Source organism: Lathyrus oleraceus, chromosome 4 (assembly GCF_024323335.1).
Source record: "Lathyrus oleraceus cultivar Zhongwan6 chromosome 4, CAAS_Psat_ZW6_1.0, whole genome shotgun sequence".
NCBI lineage: Eukaryota > Viridiplantae > Streptophyta > Magnoliopsida > Fabales > Fabaceae > Lathyrus > Lathyrus oleraceus.
The window spans coordinates 2,747,253-2,768,610 of NC_066582.1; the positions used below are offsets into that span (position 1 = coordinate 2,747,253).

Sequence of the window (21,358 nt, forward strand, 5' to 3'; positions counted from 1 at the left end):
GTGCGGAAGATCACTAAGTTGCAACAGCCTAATGAGTTGTGGTTTCAGAATGTTTTGTGGCAATCAGGGATGAGATACTTGTGCAAACCTGATTATGTTACGGTTAATCATGGTATGCTTAATGGGTTTGTAGAGAGATGGCACACAGAGATGTCGTCATTTCATATACCACATAGTGAGACGTTTATCACAATGGACGATGTCTCGTGTCTGTTGCATCTCCCGATTAGGGGGGACTTTTAGATCATGGGAAAATTAACAGAGATGATGCGTTAGATTTTATGGTAGACTACCTGGGAGTTGACCCATAGGCTTCCATGAAGGAGTTTGAAACCACATGAATGGATCATGTTAGGTTTGGATTCTTGGAGAAGGTGTACACATATGAGCTGCTTATAGCACAACATGTAACTAGTGATGATGAGAAAATTACATATTATAGAGCATATGTTATGAGAGGATACTTGTTGTATTTGGTTGGTACTGGCATTTTTGTGGACAAGAGTGCCACTTATATGGATGTCATCTATCTGCGGTACTTCGATGTCTTTGAGTGAATCCCTGAGTACAACTTGGATCACTTGTTTGGTTTACTTCTACTCTAAGTTATCTAAAGGCTATATGTGGAAGACGAAATAAGTGATATGCAGCATCGCACTATTGGTGGTAATATTCATTGGTCTTTTAGTGTTTATGTTTCATTTTCAGTGTGACGCCATTTCTAATGATTCATGTGTTCCAACACTTTTCAAGCTTGGATCCTTCAGCACTTCCCACGAATCTCTGACTGGTCATGTGTACCAACTTATACTGAGGATATGCTATGTGCTTCTCCATTCGCCCTGCTCAGATGGAACCAGACGATAGAGTCGTTCAGAATGTATCTTGACAGCTTGGTAACAGAGGATATACATTTTCATATGTACGTCGACCACCATGAGATACGTCCCTTTAACGACAAAATATTATAATCGAGATGGTTGGCTTACGGTTCACTTCTGACATTTCCCTGTCTGCTCGAGCGTGTCATGCGGCAGTTCGGCTACATGTAGTACATTCCCATAGACCCTTTTAGATCTGCTCCTTCCGTTATGACACATAGAGATATGGATGATATTTTTTATGATTGTCTTAATCATCTGGTATCGAAGGAGGCACAGAGTATCATATATGAGAGCGATTGGAGCTACGTAGACGGTTATGTTCGGTGGTTCTTTAGGATGTCATATCCTTATATGATATAGGATGCTCAAGGAAACCCACTGAGGCCTGCTCATCATAAAATACTAGAGGATGAGCGGGCTAGGGCAGATTATGCTATTGATGTGTTGCCTAGATGTCATCGTATCATGGAGATTGGATAGTCGATTATTAAGAGGGGACTCTTTCCAGATGGCTCTTAAGCGAGGAAAGTTGTAGATGCCATGATGGCGGAGGCACGGTAAGCATTGTAGTACATGAGGCAGCATAGGAACAGGGGGTCCCGAGTCTGAGTTTGTCATACGCATTAGCTTATAGTATTTGTACTCTGAACTTATTTGCGGTTGTATTTTATTTAGACTTATTTCGACTTTATTGTGTACTCTGGATTTATTACTTTATATATGTCATTTTCTTCATATCGGTTTTAGGGTCTAATTCATCATAGTATAACTATAATATTTTTTCAATTTCATCTCTCCATCATTAAAATAAACTTAAAGTTTAATGTATGGTATTGTTATAGATATGCATCTCTGGATTCTGTCTGGTGTACATACGGAGATGCATCTCTGGAATAATGTATGGAAAATGGGCATTTCAGAGAGTGATGCATGGTGTGTACGTTGAATAATCCCGAAGATGCATCTCCGGATTAAATTTTATAAAATATGTTAGGTGTGGCTCAGTTTTAACATTTTGGCTTAAGAAAAAGGTATGTCTGGAGATGCTTCTCCATAATATAAGGGGCGATTTTGGATTTTCATAGGGTGGGATAAGAAATCCCCTTATTTTTTTGCCCTACACATGCCTAGCGGCATGGTCCACATACAGAGGCAACAGTGATATGCCATACGGGTCTCCTCCAAATTTCTCAGGAATGGCAGCATTAACAGCGAGTGTATTAACCTGGACTGGTGGGGATTCTATGACAGTAGCAGGTGATGCGTACCTCTAGGAAGACGAAGTCAAAGACACATGAACCCTTAAAATTTGATGCTTCTGCATCAAATGAACTAGCACTAACCAGTGGTCACAAGGGTCGGGCTATTTCCCAATGAGTAAATGCATGTTGGAAGACTCTATCGTGTCTCAGTTGTTCTTGGTTGTCATCCATGTTATCTATAAACTAGATAAAGCAGAAAAAATCAAACTCAAATAAGATACATTTAAAATCAAACCAAACAATGCAATCAGACAAAACGGGAGAAAAAGCAATTGAACAAAATGAAATGCCCAATATAATAGACTAACAAATCATTATAACAAGCTAATAATATGACACAACCTAACACTCTTATTTCTTAACGCATGTAAAGAAAATCAAAATTTTGAATTGACAAACTTGCAAAGGAGGTTGAATCACTTGGATTAAATGGATGTCGAGAACAACTTAGATTGAATGGAGTAGTAAATGCACGTGATAAAGAAGCTTGAGAAGTGATTTAGGGTGTTTTTGTTAAAAATGAAGAAAGAGAAATGTCTAACGCATATTTGATTAAACCCCGTTTGAAGATAAATTTTCGTAAGTTATATGGAGATGTATTTTCTTACTATTATTTTTTTAATAAAATGAAGATGTGGCTCACCAATGAATGGATTAAGTATGAACTAAGATGCGTCCGAAACTGCACTTCTAATTTCTAGAAATACCTTTATTTTTCACAAGTGAGCATGAGGGTGAAAAAAGTAATCCCCTCATAAATAATACTAGTACACAGAATTCTCATACTTGTCCAGTAAGGCCTCTTTAAATGGATTGCTTGTTTTTGGGTTTGTAAGGACTTCATTTTATTTTAATTTTAAGTTTCTTTTATCAACCCCCTTTAAATTCTCAAAAATCCCTTTTAAATTCTAGAATCAAAAAAAGATTTTGAGAGCCTTGAGGGGTGAGAAAAGAAGTAGTATTTAATTGTTGGGGTTGTAAGGACTTCAATATGAACGCTGAATTCTTGGCTATTAGACGGAAAATTGAGTTATATTTTAAAAGATTGTTCCCAATGTCTCGTGAAAGAATGAATTGCTTATAAGCTCATTAATAGGCCATAAAAACAATGAATACTTTACTAATGATAAACCAGTTTTTCTCCTCTATTTACATTAGATTCCTCTATAGCATAGTATTTAACCTACCATCCCACAGATTTGTATCCCACATAGCACTTTTAGCATTATATTCTTTTATCTTTTATAAAAATCAAATTTTTATAAAATTTATCTGTTTTTATCAGAAATTTGTAGTATGTATCAAAAAAAATTGAATTTTCATTTTTTTTATAGAAAATTCTAAAATTTTCGAAAAATAGATTTTACACTGGGAAATTTCAAAATTTCTAATATATTATCGAAATTTTTAAAATTTGTATCAAAAATTTCAAAATTTTAGATAATGTTAAAAAAACTAATTGAATATGGAAATTTTATTTAGTTGTTCCAATATAAATTGGAACATCTAGAATTGCCGCTGAAACTTTAGTGTACCTTAAATGTACAAAAATTCTGTTTCAAATTTTTTTCAAAAACAGTTTTGAAATTATAAAACTATGGGGTTGTCAGAATCAAATGGAGGGGTGGCAAGTTAAATGCAATACATTGTACAGCGATTTTGTATTCCCGCAAGCAAAAACCTATAGAAACTGTCTCTGTACAGATATTCTGATTATTTACACATTATAGTTCCTAAGGCTGTTTGTCTTGATATCAAATGACACCAGTGTTTATAATATCTCAGTTATGGTTGACACAGCCAAAGCCATTTTCAATAAGTTCGGATTTTGACATAATGTGAAAGAATAAAAGTAACCAGCAAACAAGTGAAGGGTTTCAAGTAAATAGTGAATGCATCCATGCCAAAAAAAAAGCATCTTTAACATCGGATTATTAAAACCTATTCACCTGTCAAACTAAATTCTCTTACAAGAATTTTAATTTGATATTCTACTTCGACTCATTTTCAGATAACTTTTGCCTCAGGTTCCTAAGAGCATCCAATACTTCTGTACTGAGACTGTGCTTCAACAATGAACCTTGAAAAGAAGTTGATCTGTATATAACAACGTGAATAAGCAAATCAGTCAGCAAGATCTGTTAATATAATTGAGCAATTAGTATTAACATAATCAATTCACAAGTTGATTCTTTCAAGTGCATAAATGTATTGCCCTGTATTGAAAAATATCAGACTTCTAAAATTTTCTTTATTTCAGGAGGAGCACAACAACCCTTGATCCAAAATTTCCATCGACTTCACACAACAACCCTTGATCCAAGAAAATTTTATATATCATACATAACATTCAAACCCCAATATCCAACACACACAGATTGCACAAATTGACTCATCGCGTTAACTGTGAATGGAATATCTGATGTGATTAGGCTGAAATGGTCCAACTGACCCAACTAGTCTATTGTATCAACCAATTTCCCTTAAATGTTCACATCCATATGAGGGTCCGGTTTTTCAATTGATTCTGCTAGTTTCTTCCAATATATCCAAGTAATCTTTTTGTGAAATAACATGCCATTTTCTGAATAAGCCATCTCAAGACCAGGGAAGTGTTTAACTATCCCCAAGTCTATGGTTTGAAAAATGACTGAAGAGATGTTTCTTCAATAGAGATATTCCCTCACATCATTACCTATAATAACTACACCATTCAAATAAACTACATGATAAATTCATCTTCTAATTGAAGAATGTCAATACAAAACACTGAACGAACAGCTTTGCTCCAAGAGTTCGAGTCACTCCAAATTATTGCATAATAATACTGGGTTCAAGGAGATTGTTTAAACCACAATGAGGTCGCTACAACTTACATACTAAACCAGACCTTAATTCCCTTATTGAGTTACATAACTCTTGTATCAAATAACTGTTTTGACAGTTATGGTAGTTGCTAGTTAGGGTAGTTTGTTTGTTATTATTTTATCAGTTACTTGCCCTGCAAGTTACACCTTGTATATAAACGACACATCAATGCAAATAGAGCTAAGCTCATTATGTTCATTTCACAATTCTTACTATGGTATCAGAAGTGTGAACTTCCTTTCACCGCTTCCCATACAATTCATCATGAGGATTCATCCACAACCAACAACAACACAACACAACAAACCAACAATCAAACAATCAAGAACCCGACCCTTGATCAATCTAGTCCCTATTACCTTCATCCCGCTGAAAAGCCTGATGGAGTTCTTGTTTCTCCTCCATTATCGGAAAACAATTATGAATCTTGGAGTCGATCAATGACACATGCACTCTTGAGCAAAAACAAGATTAAATTCATCAATGGCAAACTCACAGCTCCACCAGAAAATGATGCTCTCTTCGATACTTGGGAAAGATGCAACAACATTGTTCTTGCATGGATTTTAGCATCATTATCTTCCCATACAATTCATCTTGAGCTTCATTCACATTTTTCCTTATGGATGCTCATGAGGATTTCATCCACAACCAATAACAACAATCACACGACCAACAACAACACCACACAACAAACCAACAATCAAACAACCAAGAACCCGACCCGTGATCAATCAAGTCCCTATTACTTTCATCCCGCTGAAAATCCTAGTGCAATTCTTGTTTCTCCTTCATTATCGGAAAATGATTATGAATCTTGAAGTTGATCAATGAAACGCACATTCTTGAGCAAAAACAAGATTAAATTCATCAATGGCAAACTCAGTTCCACCAGAAGATGATGCTCTCTTCGATACTTGGGAAATTCATCAATGGCAAACTCATAGCTCCACCAACACTCTTATGTCGATAATGCTGCTCAACTCTGGATAGATCTTGACAATCGTTTTTTCAAGAGCGATCATTTTCGGTTATCTGATCTTCTTTAGCAAATTCATTCGGAGACAAGGTGAGAAATTTGGGATTGCCTATCTCAATGAGTTAAAATCTCTTTGGGAAGATCTTGAAACTCTCAGGATTCTTCCTAACTGCACTTATGGTGCACACCTCACCATCAAAGAGAATGTGGCATGGAATATGTATGTTTTCTAAAAGGATTGAAAAACAATTCAACAATGTTAAATCTCAAATCCTCATGGTGGAACCCCTCCCTGATGTTACCAAGGTTTTCTCTTCAATCTTACAACAAGAACGACAGTTAACCTCCCTTTCTCCTTCTGAAAATTCCAAGATTCTCCTGGCTCAGACACACAATTCTTCACCTAATGCAAGATTTCAACCTAGGCAAGTCAAAGATCATGGCAAACCAAACTTCCAAGGCAGAGGTTCAAATAACTCCAAAGTTTGTTCATTTTGTGGCAAGACTGAGCACATTCTTGATACCTGCTATTTCAAACATGGTTTTCCACCGGATTTTAGGTACAAAGACAAGGTAGGTTTTTCCAACAATGTTGATACCACGAATGAGCATCACCATTCATCATCCACTACTGATGATTACCAAGATAACAAAGTTGAAACCAGCCCTGATATGTACATCAAACTGGTAACATTGCTCAGCAAAACTGAGGAGTCAAACGCTTATGATTCTCATGTCATTGATGCCTCACCATCAGGTTTGCATCACTCTTTCATCGACACTAATGTTGGAAAAACCAAAAACTCAAAGAAAGATATGATATTAGAGATGAAATTGATGCAATTTCTCTAAATGATGTTGATGATTGTAATCGGTGGTCATTGGGAGTGTTGGATGATTGTAATGAGGCTGGAAATGATTTAGTACATGAAGATGACACTACTCTCAATTGGGAAACTGTTTATGTGACTTCAGGGGCTGGAGAGCCTACAAGAATTACTAGACAACAAATAGGAAGAGAAAGGTTACAATTGCTAGAACCACAAAGAAGAAAGTTCAAGCACAAACATCAACCTCTAAAGGAAGACGAAAGGAGGTCCTTAATGTGATTGATGAAGAAGTAGAATTTAAATATATAGATAGTGATGATGTAGCAGCTACAGAACAGGAGGATGAGGAGGAGTTTGCTAAAATCATGAAATTTGGAGATTTTGAAGATTCTGGAGAAGAGGAAGAAGGACATGGCACATTTGATAATAACTTTTAAGAAGATTGTGTTGAAGTTAGAGAAGAAGATTAGAAATTTTATAATGTTTTATTGTTTTGTTTTTATAATGTCTTTTATGATGTTTTGAGTTATTTAAGACATGCCTCATCTATTTGATAAAGTAATATTCCTAATCTCATGATATATGAATGCTAATTTTCTCCTTATATAATTATGTTTCCCTGTATAATTATGTTTTTTAAGTTATGTGAATTTTTAAAAAAAAATTTATGTCCAGTTACTGTTTCTTGTGAGCATATAATAATGTTTTTTGCTTGTCCGCCTTGCTTCTGCAATTTTCCATTCTGCCATCCGCCATATTTTATGGCGGATTTTTGCCTCGCCGCAATTTTCCACAATTCGCCATAGACAACACTGAGCAGGATAAAGATGACCAATGAAAACCTTTTTTTAAAATTGTAAATGTGGTAGGGTTTCTAGTGGGCCGAGTATCTTTTCAAAGAGCAATTGATAGATAACCATAAAAAAATCAATCATAATGTTTGAAAAATTGTTTGAGTTGGACATGACTCATTGCGATTCTCATTGGCTTCTTCAATTGCTAGAAATCTGGAACGACATTCCACCAAGGACAGTGGTGCATGATGACAGGTTTCTGCTGAGGATATGACTGAATCTCAACAGTTCTAGAATCCGCCAATGGGAACTTCAAGGGAGATAAAGATGGATAAAATAGGAGTAGGTAAGGCCTAAAGAAGTACATTAGGTTGAATAGTGTAAGGGCAAATTGTCAGACAACATACAATCACAAGTTTCGATGTTGACAACCTGTGCAAAACCAAAGAGGCAAACAACATGCAGTATTGACACATTATGCACACTCCCCCTTTCTTTTGTAACCTAAGGCTATCTGCAAAAATGACTGTTAATTGTGGTGAACATTTTTGGCTGCTTTGTACACTTTCTCCCCCTTTGACAACATCAAAAAGAGACAAGGAATGATTATTCAACATAACATAAAATTCAACAGGAAATAACAATAATAATATCACACCAAATATCATTCCTGAACGATAGTCATTAATTAAAGGAAGATACACATTAAAATTAATGTTGCACAAATAAGCATTACAGAGAATTTAATACAGTCAAAACAACAAACAAATTCAGATACATATGCAGTCCTATTTCCTAATGGTGTCGTCCTTGATGGTAACAGATATTAGGGTTTCTGTAGGGGTCAGCCAGAGATAATATTTGTTCAGCAATACCGCCTACATACTTGAGACTCCCGTCGACCGATCGTTCGTGGCGTTCAAACGCTTCGATAAGTGCAGTATACCGTTCATTCATGCTTGTAGAAAGGTTATCAAGCCTCTCATTTTGCGCTTGAATTTGGCTGCTAATATGAGTATAGCGGTCATCCTGAGCTTTCATGAAGGATTGTTGTGTCAGCTGCATATTTCGCATCATATCCAACAATTCTGAAGAGTTTGCGTGCTGTGGAGGAGACGGAGGAGATTCTTCATCATACTGGTGATACGGCTGGTAGAATTGACGTTGAGTTGACTAGCCCGTATGTTGCCATTCACCCCAGCCACCCTGGTTGGGGACGTCTTCTTCAGTTGAATGTGAATGCTGAACCCAAGCGGAGTCGGAGTGGTCGTGAGTGTCAACTTGTGGAGGACTATTATCTCCACCATGGTGATCAAAGGCTTGTCCTGCTTCCTCTTCTTCATTATCCTCTTCATCTTCTTCTGCTTCACTTTCATCACTGTCATCATCTGCTGCAACAGGCGGAGGAACATTTCCTCTTCGAACAAACTTGTACATCCTTCGCTCATCACACCAAAAATATCCCATCATAGACAGAGTTTTTGGGCTGAACTCTTTGTCTGATGAGATGGAGGTATACGGAAAGGACGGATGATTGACATCGGTTGCAGTAAGGACCTCTTGAATGAAAGATCCGTAGGCAAGAGCCGTTCCTCGTCCGGAATCACGTAGGCTGAACATCCTACTGGCAATATAGTAAGGCCAGTTGATTTTCTGCTTATTCTTCAGAATGTACATGAGATGAACCTCAGCCTGTTCAACTCTGGAGAGACCACCCTTCTTTGGTCGCAGGATGCGTGAGACAATCCACTGAAGAATCCGTTCTCCTGTTTTCAGCTTGCCGGCAGTGACAGTTCGTGGGAACGAGTCACTGTTAACAATATGATCAGGATATGGTCGTTTCAGCATATCGTTCAACGCACTCCTAAACTCGTAACCTTCTATTTGGTGAGAGTCGGTTACCTCAGCTAGAGGATTTTCAGCATCATCCAATGACATATCAAAATATTTGTTCCAAACGTTTGTGACTTAAACGATACCTTTGTCGTGCCGATCCTGGAGTGAAACTTGTGCCCGCGAAACTTATCATGAATGCCGGCGTAGAACACTCGGACTAAGTCTTCGCTGTATTTAGCGTTGCATTCCAAGAATTTGACAATGCCTTGATGCTGTAGCATAGCCATGATTTCTATGAGATGCATGCGTTCGGCGGTAAGCTTGTAGAAAGTATGTTGTCGTACAACTCCTCTTTTGCCGATATCTTTGTTGAAGGATTCCACGTCTACAAACAAATGCAACACATCACTTATCATATCTTTTCCTATGCTTATCTAAATCTGTTATAATTCATAAAACATATGTGGACAAAGTGTGATCATGACGAAATGCATGCACCTCATAGAATCCTTCAACATACTTCAACAAGCTTACCGTCAAATCCTTCAACAAAGATATCGGCAAAAGAGGAGTTGTACGACAACATACTTTCTACAAGTTTACCGCCGAACGCATGCACCTCATAGAAATCATGGCTCTGCTACAGCATCAAGGCATTGTCAAATTCTTGGAATGCAACGCTAAATACAGCGAAGACTTAGTCCGAGTGTTCTACGCCGGCATTCATGATAAGTTTCGCGGGCACAAGTTTCACTCCAGGATCGGCACGAAAAAGGTATCGTTTAAGTCAAACGTTTGGAACAAATATTTTGATATGTCATTGGATGATGCTGAAAATCCTCTAGCTGAGGTAACCGACTCTCACCAAATAGAAGGTTACGAGTTTAGGAGTGCGTTGAACGATATGCTGAAACGACCATATCCTGATCATATTGTTAACAGTGACTCGTTCCCACGAACTGTCACTGCCGGCAAGCTGAAAACAGGAGAACGGATTCTTCAGTGGATTGTCTCACGCATCCTGCGACCAAAGAAGGGTGGTCTCTCCAGAGTTGAACAGGCTGAGGTTCATCTCATGTACATTCTGAAGAATAAGCAGAAAATCAACTGGCCCTACTACATTGTCAGTAGGATGTTCAGCCTACGTGATTCCGGACGAGGAACGGCTCTTGCCTACGGATCTTTCATTCAAGAGGTCCTTACTGCAGCTGATGTCAATCATCCGCCCTTTCCGTATACCTCCATCTCATCAGACAAAGAGTTCAGCCCAAAAACTCTGTCTATGATGGGATATTTTTGGTGTGATGAGCGAAGGATGTACAATTTTGTTCGAAGAGGAAATGTTCCTCCGCCTGTTGCAGCAGATGATGACAATGATGAAATTGAAGCAGAAGAAGATGAAGAGGATAATGAAGAAGAGGAAGCAGGACAAGTCTTTGATCACCATGGTGGAGATAATAGTCCTCCACAAGTTGACACTCACGACCACTCCGACTCCGCTTGGGTTCAGCATTCACATTCAACTGAAGAAGACGTCCCCAACCAGGGTGGCTGGGGTGAATGGCAACATACGGGCTAGTCAACTCAACGTCAATTCTACCAGCCGTATCACCAGTATGATGAAGAATCTCTTCCGTCTCCTCCACAGCACGCAAACTCTTCAGAATTGTTGGATATGATGCGAAATATGCAGCTGGCACAACAATCCTTCATGCAAACTCAGGATGACCGCTATACTCATATTAGCAGCCAAATTCAAGCGCAAAATGAGAGGCTTGATAACCTTTCTACAAGCATGAATGAACGGTATACTGCACTTACCGAAGCGTTTGAACGCCACGAACGATCGGTCGACGGGAGTCTCAAGTATGTAGGCGGTATTGCTGAACAAATATCATCTATGGTTGACCCCTACAGAAACCCTAATATCTGTTACCATCAAGGACGACACCATTAGGAAATAGGACTGCATATGCATCTGAATTTGTTGTTTGTTGTTTTGACTGTATTAAATTCTCTGTAATGCTTATTTGTGCAACATTAATTTTAATGTGTATCTTCCTTTAATTAATGACTATCGTTCAGTAATGATATTTGGTGTGATATTATTATCTGATTGTGTTATTTCCTGTTGAATTTTATGTTATGTTGAATAATCATTCCTTGTCTCTTTTTGATGTTGTCAAAGGGGGAGAAAGTGTACAAAGCAGCCAAAAATGTTCACCACAATTAACAGTCGTTTTTGCAGATAGCCTTAGGTTACAAAAGAAAGGGGGAGTGTGCATAATGTGTCAATACTGCATGTTGTTTGCCTCTTTGGTTTTGCACAGGTTGTCATCATCAAAAAGGGGGAGTATGTAAGGGCAAATTGTCAGACAACATACAATCACAAGTTTCGATGATGACAAATGACCATCATGGACGAATCGGCATTGTTGATTCCACGTCTACAAACAAATGCAACACATCACTTATCATATCCTTTCCTATGCTTATCTAAATCTGTTATAATTCATAAAACATATGTGGACAAAATGTGATCATGACGAAATGCATGAAAATCACAAAATACAAATTTTTGCAGATTTGAAGGCCTTGAGTCGACCATAGGGGTCGGCGCATCGCCCACGGGTCAGCGCATAACTCAGACCAGTTGGTGACTAGTCAGCGCATGCTTGCTTGAGTCGACCATAGGTCGGCGCATGGCATAGTGCTGTTGGCCACGGGTCAGCGCATGGAACACTTGAGTCGACCATAGGGGTCGGCGCATTTCCCACGGGTCAGCGCACGCCGACCTATGGTCGACCGCTCGTGCGTAAACTCAGTTTTCTAAGTATTTTCCACTGTTTGAAAAGCTGTTATTTTTGGTTGGTTAGCTAGTTACTATAAATAGAAGTCAAATTACTTTTATTAACGAACATTTGTCAAATTGATTTCAAGTGTTCAAGGAAACAAGAAAGAGTGAAATAGGTGTCCAAGATTCATCATTTTCATCTTCAACATCTCACAACACATCAACTACACACAACCATTTTTGATGTGCTTCGTGATCGGTTAAAGGTGATAAGGTTCGAAGCTGAGATTGGAGAATCCAGTTCGGGTTGAAGCTTGTGGCAGGTTCTTTCTTGAATAAAACCGTTAGGGTTTTGCCCTCCAAGACCGGTTTGTGTTTGGGGATTTTAGGACGAATTGCTTCACCAATATTCAGCTGAGCGAAGGTGATTGAGAAGAGGAAGTCTTCATCAGTCTAGTAGCGGATTCGGTGATATTGAAGGGAAGAATTCGGGTTCGATTTGTTGTGGTTGAGATCAGCCGGGCCGAGGGTTTGAAGAACGGAAGGTTTTTCAACAAAGGGGCTGGAATCGGAGGTCTATCAATAACAATCGAAGGTCTTGATTCATCTTGAATCAAGGAACAAGGAGAGGAAGCAACATTCAACATCTTGAGAGTTCAGTTGTTTACTTGCTTTGCAATCCTTGTATAAACGGTTAAATTCTACAGGTGATATCTATTAAATCATCTCAATTCTAGTTTTAGAATTGAGGGCAGACGTACCCCGAAGCGAGGACGGCGGGGGAACTGCCTCATCAAATCTCTGTCTTCTTTAATTTTCTGCATAATTGTTTTTCAGCTTAAAAATTAAGTGATTTTAGTTTAAGCACCTTTACCAAACATCGATATTAATTGAGTAAGAGATTAAAACTCTGTTTTTGAATCCAAAGTACAATAGTATATTGTACTAGATCAATTTGAATTACTTACTCAACACAAATATCACTTGGAGTGTTTATGCACACCAAGTTTTTGATAATTTGCCTAAACCAAAGTTGTCTTAAGTTTGTATCTTGTTTGATTTGGTATTTGGATCATTGGAACTAGGAATCCTAGTAAGTGAAACAAACCATTGATTGAGCAAATAGTGTAGTGATTCGTACTTCACTTTATCTCTAATCCATTGGCTTGACGCATATCCGGTTTTCCAATAACGGTTCGTTTTAGACTATATTTTCCTCGGCCGCTTCCGCATTTAAAAACAAATTTTTCAAAACCAATTTTAAATTGGTAGCGCCGACTCAAATTTTAATTGGGATCTATTCAACCCCCCCCCCCTCTAGATTCGTGCCATAGTCTAACAAATAGTAGACGAAAGAGATGAAATATGGTCCCTCGCCGAAGAAGGAAGGATCTAAAGAAGTATATTGATGATTAGTGACAAGCAAATGACAGTTATATCCTTGCATCCTAGAACCCGCAAACTATACCGATCAAGAAACAAAACATGCACAACCAAACACGAGTTGAAATAGGCATACAACTGATCAAAAAGCAAGCTATTTACATAACACCTCTTTGTATAAACCAAAAGTTCGAGCAATCACAATAACATGGCAGTTGTATCTTTCAACTGCCCTATTTTGTTGAGATGCATGAAAGTATGTGAATTTATATATGATGTCAAGAGAGACATAAATGATTAAAATTCATAGGAGGAAATATCCATTTGCATTGTCACTCACTCCTTAAAATCCTATTTGATTTTCGAAATGGATTTTGAATTTCAGCATAGAAACCATACTCACCACATGGAAAGAAGCCTGCTTGGATATCACTCAATAGATGCATGGGACGACGCCTGGGCCTGGCCACCTGCCGTTTACTACATGTAGCTCCTTGCACAATCATGTATTGGATATCACTCAATAGATGCATGGGACGACGCCTGGGCCTGGCCACCTGCCGTTTACTACATGTAGCTCCTTGCACAATCATGTATTGGATATCACTCAATAGATGCATGGGACGACGCTTGGGCCTGGCCACCTGCCGTTTACTACATGTAGCTCCTTGCACAATCAAGTTACGAGTACGGGAATTTTGCAATTTGGATGTTATTTTTGTTTCTTCATTTTTGGATTGAATTATAATGCAAGACCCCATTAGATCTGCTCTAGTTTAATTAGGACTATCATAATATTAGTTTGTTTTAGAATTGATTCATATTTGATTCATCTCAAATTTGAGTTTAGGATTTATCTTGCTTGGAGATTGTTGAAATACAAGAGACTAAGAGACATTTGAATAAACCGTGTGTTTTTAAAAGCACTACGGAGACTTTATTATATATAGAGAGATTATAACTAATTACATGATATAGTCGATGTGGGACTATTCGATATACAAATATTCTTAATACTATATTTACAAATATCAACACTCCCCCTCAAGCTTGAGCATATAAGTCAAATGCACCAAGCTTGTAACATATATAATTAGTTTTGGGACTTCACAGAGATTTTGTAAACACGTCTGCCAATTGATCATTAGAGTTGACTAAGTTTGTGACGATGTCACCGATTCAATTTTCTCTCTGATAAAGTGACAGTCTATCTCAATATGTTTAGTCCTCTCATGGAAGACTGGATTTGAAGCAATGTGCAATGCGGCTTGATTATCACAAATAAGTGTCATTGGTCTTGCTTCTTCAATTTGAAGTTCCTTGAGCAACTGTTTTAACCAAATAAGTTCACATGTTGTCATTGCCATGGCCCTATACTCTGCCTCGGTGCTTGATCTTGCAACTACGTTTTGTTTCTTACTTTTCCAGGATATAAGGTTTCCTCCAACAAGTACACAATACCCAGAGGTGGATCGTCTATCAATGGGTGACCCTGCCCAATCAGCATCGGAGTATCCAACTATCTGAGTATGTCCTTTATTTTCATACACTAGACCTTTTTCTGGAGCACATTTGATGTATCTCAGAATCCGGATAACAGCATCCATGTGTTCCTGACAAGGGGAGTTTAAGAACTGACTTACGACACTAACTGCAAAAGAAATGTCTGGACGAGTGACTGTGAGATAATTCAACTTTCCAACCAATCTTCTATATCTTCCTGAGTCAGATAAAGGCTCCCCCTGATTGAGTAGTAATTTGACACTTGGATCCATAGGAGTATCCGGGCTTGACTAGAAAAGGAGGAACAGACATACGTCTCAAGGTTACATGACTCACAACTCAAATATTCTAACTTTGCAGTAGGACAAAGGCCATTAATGAATTGGGATGACCAAGGCATTGATAAGCAATTGAGAGACATCCATAAAAATAAAAATAAAAACAATACTGAGAGACTCAGCAGCAATGCATATCATGGGATATGTCTTCAGATAGTGAAGTTCATGTGCTTCAGACTTTATGCCAATGGTCTTAAAGTTCATGTGCTTCATACTTTATGCCAATGGTCTTAAACATTCCGCAGTCCAGGATAGTAAAGGAACCAAAAGTAAAATTCTTGAACAATTAAAGGTGGAAGTCAACTCAAGAAAATCAAATTAAAAGGACACGCTGGGAACAAATAAACAAATTTTAATGACATGTTGTAATAGGAAGTAAAAAGAATGCCTTGTACAAGTAATTTAGAGTCAGCAGAAAGTATCACAAAGCTATAGACAAACCATGTAGAGCAAAAAGACTAAACTAAAGTGATCGGTCACCAGATTAATGGTTGAAGGAAGTAGTATGAAGAATCCAAGAAGTTAGATGATTACCAATATGTTATATACAAATAGTAGGATTGTCGGTATGAGCAATTGTGGTGGTGGAGAACTGAGTCTGTTGTCTACTTTCAGTGGAACATGATCCTAATATTTAGCTTCAAAGAGAGCGATAAAATATAAAGGCATTGCTAATGGCCATTCGCACAAGACAAGAGGTAGAATACTAGGGGGGTCATTGGAACAAAGGCCCGCAATCTAAACCAACACTTAATTGGTCACATTTAGGATATAGAATATAGGATAATTATTGTAGCTATGAGTTAGTTAATAGAAGTTAGTAATTTCATAAGTTTGTTAGGTGGTTGTGAAGATTTGTTATTTTGATTATTCTTAGGAAGTCTTTAACTAGTCCTCAATTGGTAGAAAAAAAGATAGCTTTTGAATAATTAAATTTAGTGACCAGAGATAGCTCTAGTGTGAGAGGAGAGTGCTTCTTTGGGAAAGCCTTGAGTGTGTAAGGTTAACTTCATCATTGTAAATCCTTTGTATCTTCTCTTTCAATTCTAGTTATACATTCTATTGATAGTAACAGAAAGATATTCAAAGAATTCTTCTTTTCCCAATTTTGTTGATCAATCTTTATTCTAGTTAGAACCATTCTCTTGTTTATTCATTTCTGCCCAGTTTTCGGAGTTATTTCCATATATCAAAATAAAGGTTCCTAACACCACCAAACCCCAAGGAGGTTAAAAAAATTAGGTGGTCTGAACAAGACCAATAGTGTAACGAACAAAAAGCCCAGATTGAAATTATGAGGGCATGTGGCAGAGAGTGACTGATTCTGGCGACCGTTCTTCTAAGGCTACTACATCAACAGTTTCTGGCTAGGAGTGTTCCAACAGTTTTTTGATCAGAGAGGATTGGTTGGAAGACCTAACTTGACTGCAACAACGAGAGACATAATTTTTTAGTGTCTTACTATATTGCTTGAACCAGACCCAGATGAATGGCTTTAGTGCCATTTTTAGATTGCAAATATTTACTGAGTTGCTTGAGGAGTCCCTCAGCACACGCACATACAAGATTTACAACTTAATACTAGAAACTACATAAATACAGAAACTAAGGAAACCAATTATATGACAGCAATTAAGATTCAATAAATATGGTGCTAAATAGATTATATCATCCCTAAATAGGAGATACTTCCTAACAATAGTTATATTTTCCTTTCCATTTTGGCATAACTTTTCTGCAGGAACCCATCAAGAATTAAAATGCAAGCATATAAATAAACCCAGATAATCAGATATTCATTAAGGAAATTTGTGACTGTAACAAAAAAAATCATAATAAATTAACATGAAAGATATATGACAAAACGAATATTTCTGATGGAAATTACATATTTTTCAAACCTAATGCAGGCATGGCATACCTTTGCTCTTGAAGCATCTCACCAAGCTCCCTATGTGATTCCTCAATCTACTATTCAAACAATTAATAAACAAGACCATGTAAAATGTCATTGAAGGATATGAAAATCATCCATGGGATTGTCAAAATTATCTAAGATTTGGATTTCTGAACCTCTTTAATTGCAAGGCCGTGTTTTTATAAATTATGTGAACTCTTAAAATTAATACTCCACTAAAAAACTTGAGATTTTAATGTGCAACAAAAACAATTAAAGACGTGCATTTTATGAGAAGAAAACATTCAAAAACGTCATATGAAAGTCCTACCTCAGTTACCAATGTCTTGCAACTCCAAACAAAGGCTCCCTGAAAGCATACAGAGTTTAAATCTTTTGAACATATAAACAGAGCATGACACAATAACAGTTACGTGATAACCGGGTGGTATGCACCAGCAGTTTAAAAAATAAGGGAAATCATACTAAAATCATAGTATATTTTTATTTCCTTAGTTTGCATAGATTAACAAGGAGAGAACAATACTCATAATTGGAAAAGAATTATAAAGACAACTGACAATCAAGTTGCTTCAATTTTACTCAAGTTTTCAATTTATGAAAATACGCATACTTCTCCATATGCTGCTTCCCGATGACAGCGATCAGAAGTGACAACCCAGACTTTGGGGCAACCGTCCTTCTTTAAAGCTGAAACCTAAATTGAGTAAAGAATACAACTTGTAAGTTCCATTCAAATGATACAAATACAATAAAATTAAATATGTATGGTATTCATAAAAAAGACAAACACGTCCCAGTTGATAGTTTAAATTTTGATGCAAGAAGATTCACTTGATGAAAGAAAAAACGAAGCTCTATTATAAATGAAAATAGTGTTTGCAAGTGTTTTAAAGCCCAGAGTACCAAGTTCAATTCCTACTCATGAAAAATTAGCTCTGTTATAATTTACTTGTGCAAATTACCACTGATTTTCTAATTAAAAACATTAATAAGTTATATGCATCACATCATTGCATTTCAATTTTCAAGGTTCACATGTGCAGAAAATAATCTCATTTTACATTATGGAACTATAGATGCTAATCCATTAATATCTTAGAAGAGTTTAACATATAAAAGCAATAGCAGCAGAAGATGCTAGAATGTTGAAAACAAGGTCAAGAGCTGTGTTGCATGGATACAGGTACAAATACCAGTATTGGTATGCACAAGGTTACAGTGATTAGTCACAAATTATGAAGAAAATAGTGTCGATTCATTTCATTTAGCAACATACCAAACAACTTATCAACAAAACTTGGAGTTATGTAAAGATTGACTGGAATATCGAAAATAACTAATGGGTGAGTATTGTGAACATAACCATGTGCATACGACATTCTGTCCAAAAAAAAACTTGGAGTTATGTAAAGATTAACTTGAACATTGAGTAATAACTAACGAATGAATATTGTGTACATACCATGTGTACACAATAGTGTAAAAAAAAAACATGTACACGAGAAGTACCGATAGTGTGTGCTGTGCATACCTAATATGGGAATACAAAATATATTTAAGGAGAACCCATCCATTGTAGATCAAAATCAAAACTACAATAATCGCCTATCTAGAGGTCAAAGAGATGGTGAAATTCATATTCCAAACATCTTCTAGAAAAGAAGGAACGTGTCTATAAAATCATGATTGATGATACTTGACCAGAGCAAAATTGCAGATGGGAACTCCATTGACCTGTAGTAGTTATATCTAACCTCTTTTTCAATCCATATATCAGCAGATGTTTTACTTGAGAAAACAATGTCGATACTGCAAAACGGCCAAATTATAATCTATAAGATTGTAACTTAGAAGAATGTAAAAATTAAAATGATGTTATAACTATCATAGTCAAACCAAATGGTTACATTGGTGTATGATGATAAATGAAAAACTAGCACAGTAACTAAAAGTAAAGGCGGAAACACTACCCAGCAGAACGTTCCTTGTGATTGGGGAACCCAGACATCATGGCATCAAATACAACAACCACTTTGATCTCTGTACAAGCAAATAACATTGAAAACATTAATGAAGAGCAATAATAGTAGAAAGCATAAAAATGAGTACTAGTAAAGGTGGAAGCAGAAACCTCTGATCATACTAAAGGTTTTAAGCTCATCAATCAGCATTTGGCGAGCCAGCTCAAGTCTTCCACTCATAAAATATTTCTTGAGCTTCATCCAATATCCACAAACATTATAGCCATCCACAAGCATCACAGGAACACCATCATCTATAATAACAAACTGGTTTGAGCTGCAGTGCACAATAGCAATTTAGCAACAAAAAAAAAAGTTGTGAAAGAAAAAGGCTTCTTTAATATGGTTACTATTTATTAGAAGTTACATGCATAAGCACCTCTAATACAGCGCGAGAAAACTAATAAAAACTAATAAAAACAACTTATGACATATTCATACATTTTTTCGGCTTTTTTTCAAAAGCTCTCGAAATAAGTTACCAAAACTAATACGTCATAAACTCCAAGTTAAGTTGTTAATTCAAACACGATCTTACTTGTCGAGGGAGGAGATAGGATCACGATCGTGATTTTTTTCCTTTTCCGCCTTCTTTTTGCGGTAACTGGTGGAAGGTCTTGGAGCGGTAGATTTTCGTTTTTCGTACTCCTAAACAATATAGATAGAAATGAGTAAATAGAATAATCAAAGATAGAGGAAATTGTAATGAGGAAGATAGGTACCTTCCATGTCTTGAGGATTTGAAGGTTTTGCTTGGCGTTTGAAGTGATTCTGGGAGGACTTGGTTGAGAATTGGAACCCTAATTAGTGAGTAGTGAAGAACGCATGTGAGAAACTAACGAAGTGGTTGCAAATTGCAAATTGCAAATTAGAAACAAGAATTAAAAGGGGAAGAAGGAACCTTAGCGTCATTGTGACGGTGCTTTTTGCTTTTGGAGGCTACTATGAAACTGTGCTTGTGTCTGTGAACGGAGGAGGAAGAAGAAGAAGCATTGTAATTGGAATCACGACGGAGTGCAAAGGAATGGGATGAAATTGTTGATGGAAGTAATTTCAATTTCATAGCTTAATATTTAATATTATTGTTGTTACTTGTTAATATTTTTTTCATTGATAATAAACTTTTCTCCTTTTCTTCTCATGGATTTGTTAAAGAGCTACTTCCTTCAATCTCGAATGGATGAATGCGTCTCTTCCTCATCCTACCAAACTAAATTTCAATAAATAAAAATAATATTATTATTATTGTTATAATAATAGATTATTGTTTTCTTTTTTGTGGTTCTCACATTGGGAAGTATTAGATGATTTAAATGGTCACCTCCACTTATATATGTCACCCCTTATGAATGCTATTATTTTTATGCCCTCATTAATTTATTTATTTTTCCTATTGCAATTATCAGAAATTTTGAAAAAAAAAAATTCTATAACCTCTTATTGCATTAATTTACCACCCCATTTATCTTTAAAAATTCAACACAAAAAATTTGATAAATTATAGCATGAAAACAAAATTTAAAAATTATATCATCGGAAATTTTAAAATTTCTGATAAACTATAGTATTTTTTAAAAATTTTGATAAACTACATAAAATAATGTATCGAAAATTTAAAAATGAATTATCAGAAATTTGGACTGATATCGAAAAATTGGATTCTTATCAGAAATTTTAAATGAACTATCAGAATTTCCATTCGCACTTTTGACCCAAAAAATTTCATGGATATTTTGGGAATTATGAAAATATATGGGTGTGGGGGTGGTAAGTTAAATTCTCGAAGTATTCATGTTAGAAAGGGCTCGGGAGTTTGATGGGCTTATCGATTTGAATTTTATTTACGATTTAAATTTTGAAATTATTTTATCCATTTCATGAAGGGGGGTAAATACATTGAAAACTCGATTTTACTATTTCTATATTATGGATATGAATCTTCGAA

General features: G+C 36.6%; 1 protein-coding gene across 2 annotated transcripts; it reads right to left on the reverse strand.

The window, feature by feature from the left end:
* Nucleotides 1-3,778: 3,778 nt before the first annotated feature.
* Nucleotides 3,779-20,712, reverse strand: LOC127138257 (uncharacterized). Of its 2 annotated transcripts, none has more exons than XM_051064663.1 (10): nt 20,315-20,712; nt 20,136-20,213; nt 19,952-20,061; nt 19,524-19,690; nt 19,363-19,432; nt 19,147-19,201; nt 18,003-18,086; nt 17,700-17,738; nt 17,393-17,439; nt 3,779-4,243 (listed from the first exon to the last, which is right to left on the reverse strand). In XM_051064663.1, the coding sequence occupies exons 1-10, from the start codon at nt 20,474-20,476 to the stop codon at nt 4,138-4,140; spliced, it is 918 nt and encodes a 305-aa protein (XP_050920620.1). In that variant the 5' UTR covers nt 20,477-20,712; the 3' UTR covers nt 3,779-4,137. The 2 variants fall into 2 exon arrangements, with proteins under 2 accessions (XP_050920620.1, XP_050920621.1); XM_051064664.1 differs by having other exon boundaries at nt 4,121-4,243; nt 17,393-17,442; nt 20,315-20,672.
* Nucleotides 20,713-21,358: the final 646 nt, after the last annotated feature.

Coding starts and splice junctions, on each gene's coding strand:
- LOC127138257 (XM_051064663.1), bottom strand. CDS start 20,476: ATGAAATTGAAATTACTTCCATCAACAATTTCATCCCATTCCTTTGCA. Junction 20,214..20,314: donor ACCGTCACAATGACGCTAAG/GTTCCTTCTTCC, acceptor CTCACTAATTAG/GGTTCCAATTCTCAACCAAG. Junction 19,202..19,362: donor CACAAGGAACGTTCTGCTGG/GTAGTGTTTCCG, acceptor GCCGTTTTGCAG/TATCGACATTGTTTTCTCAA.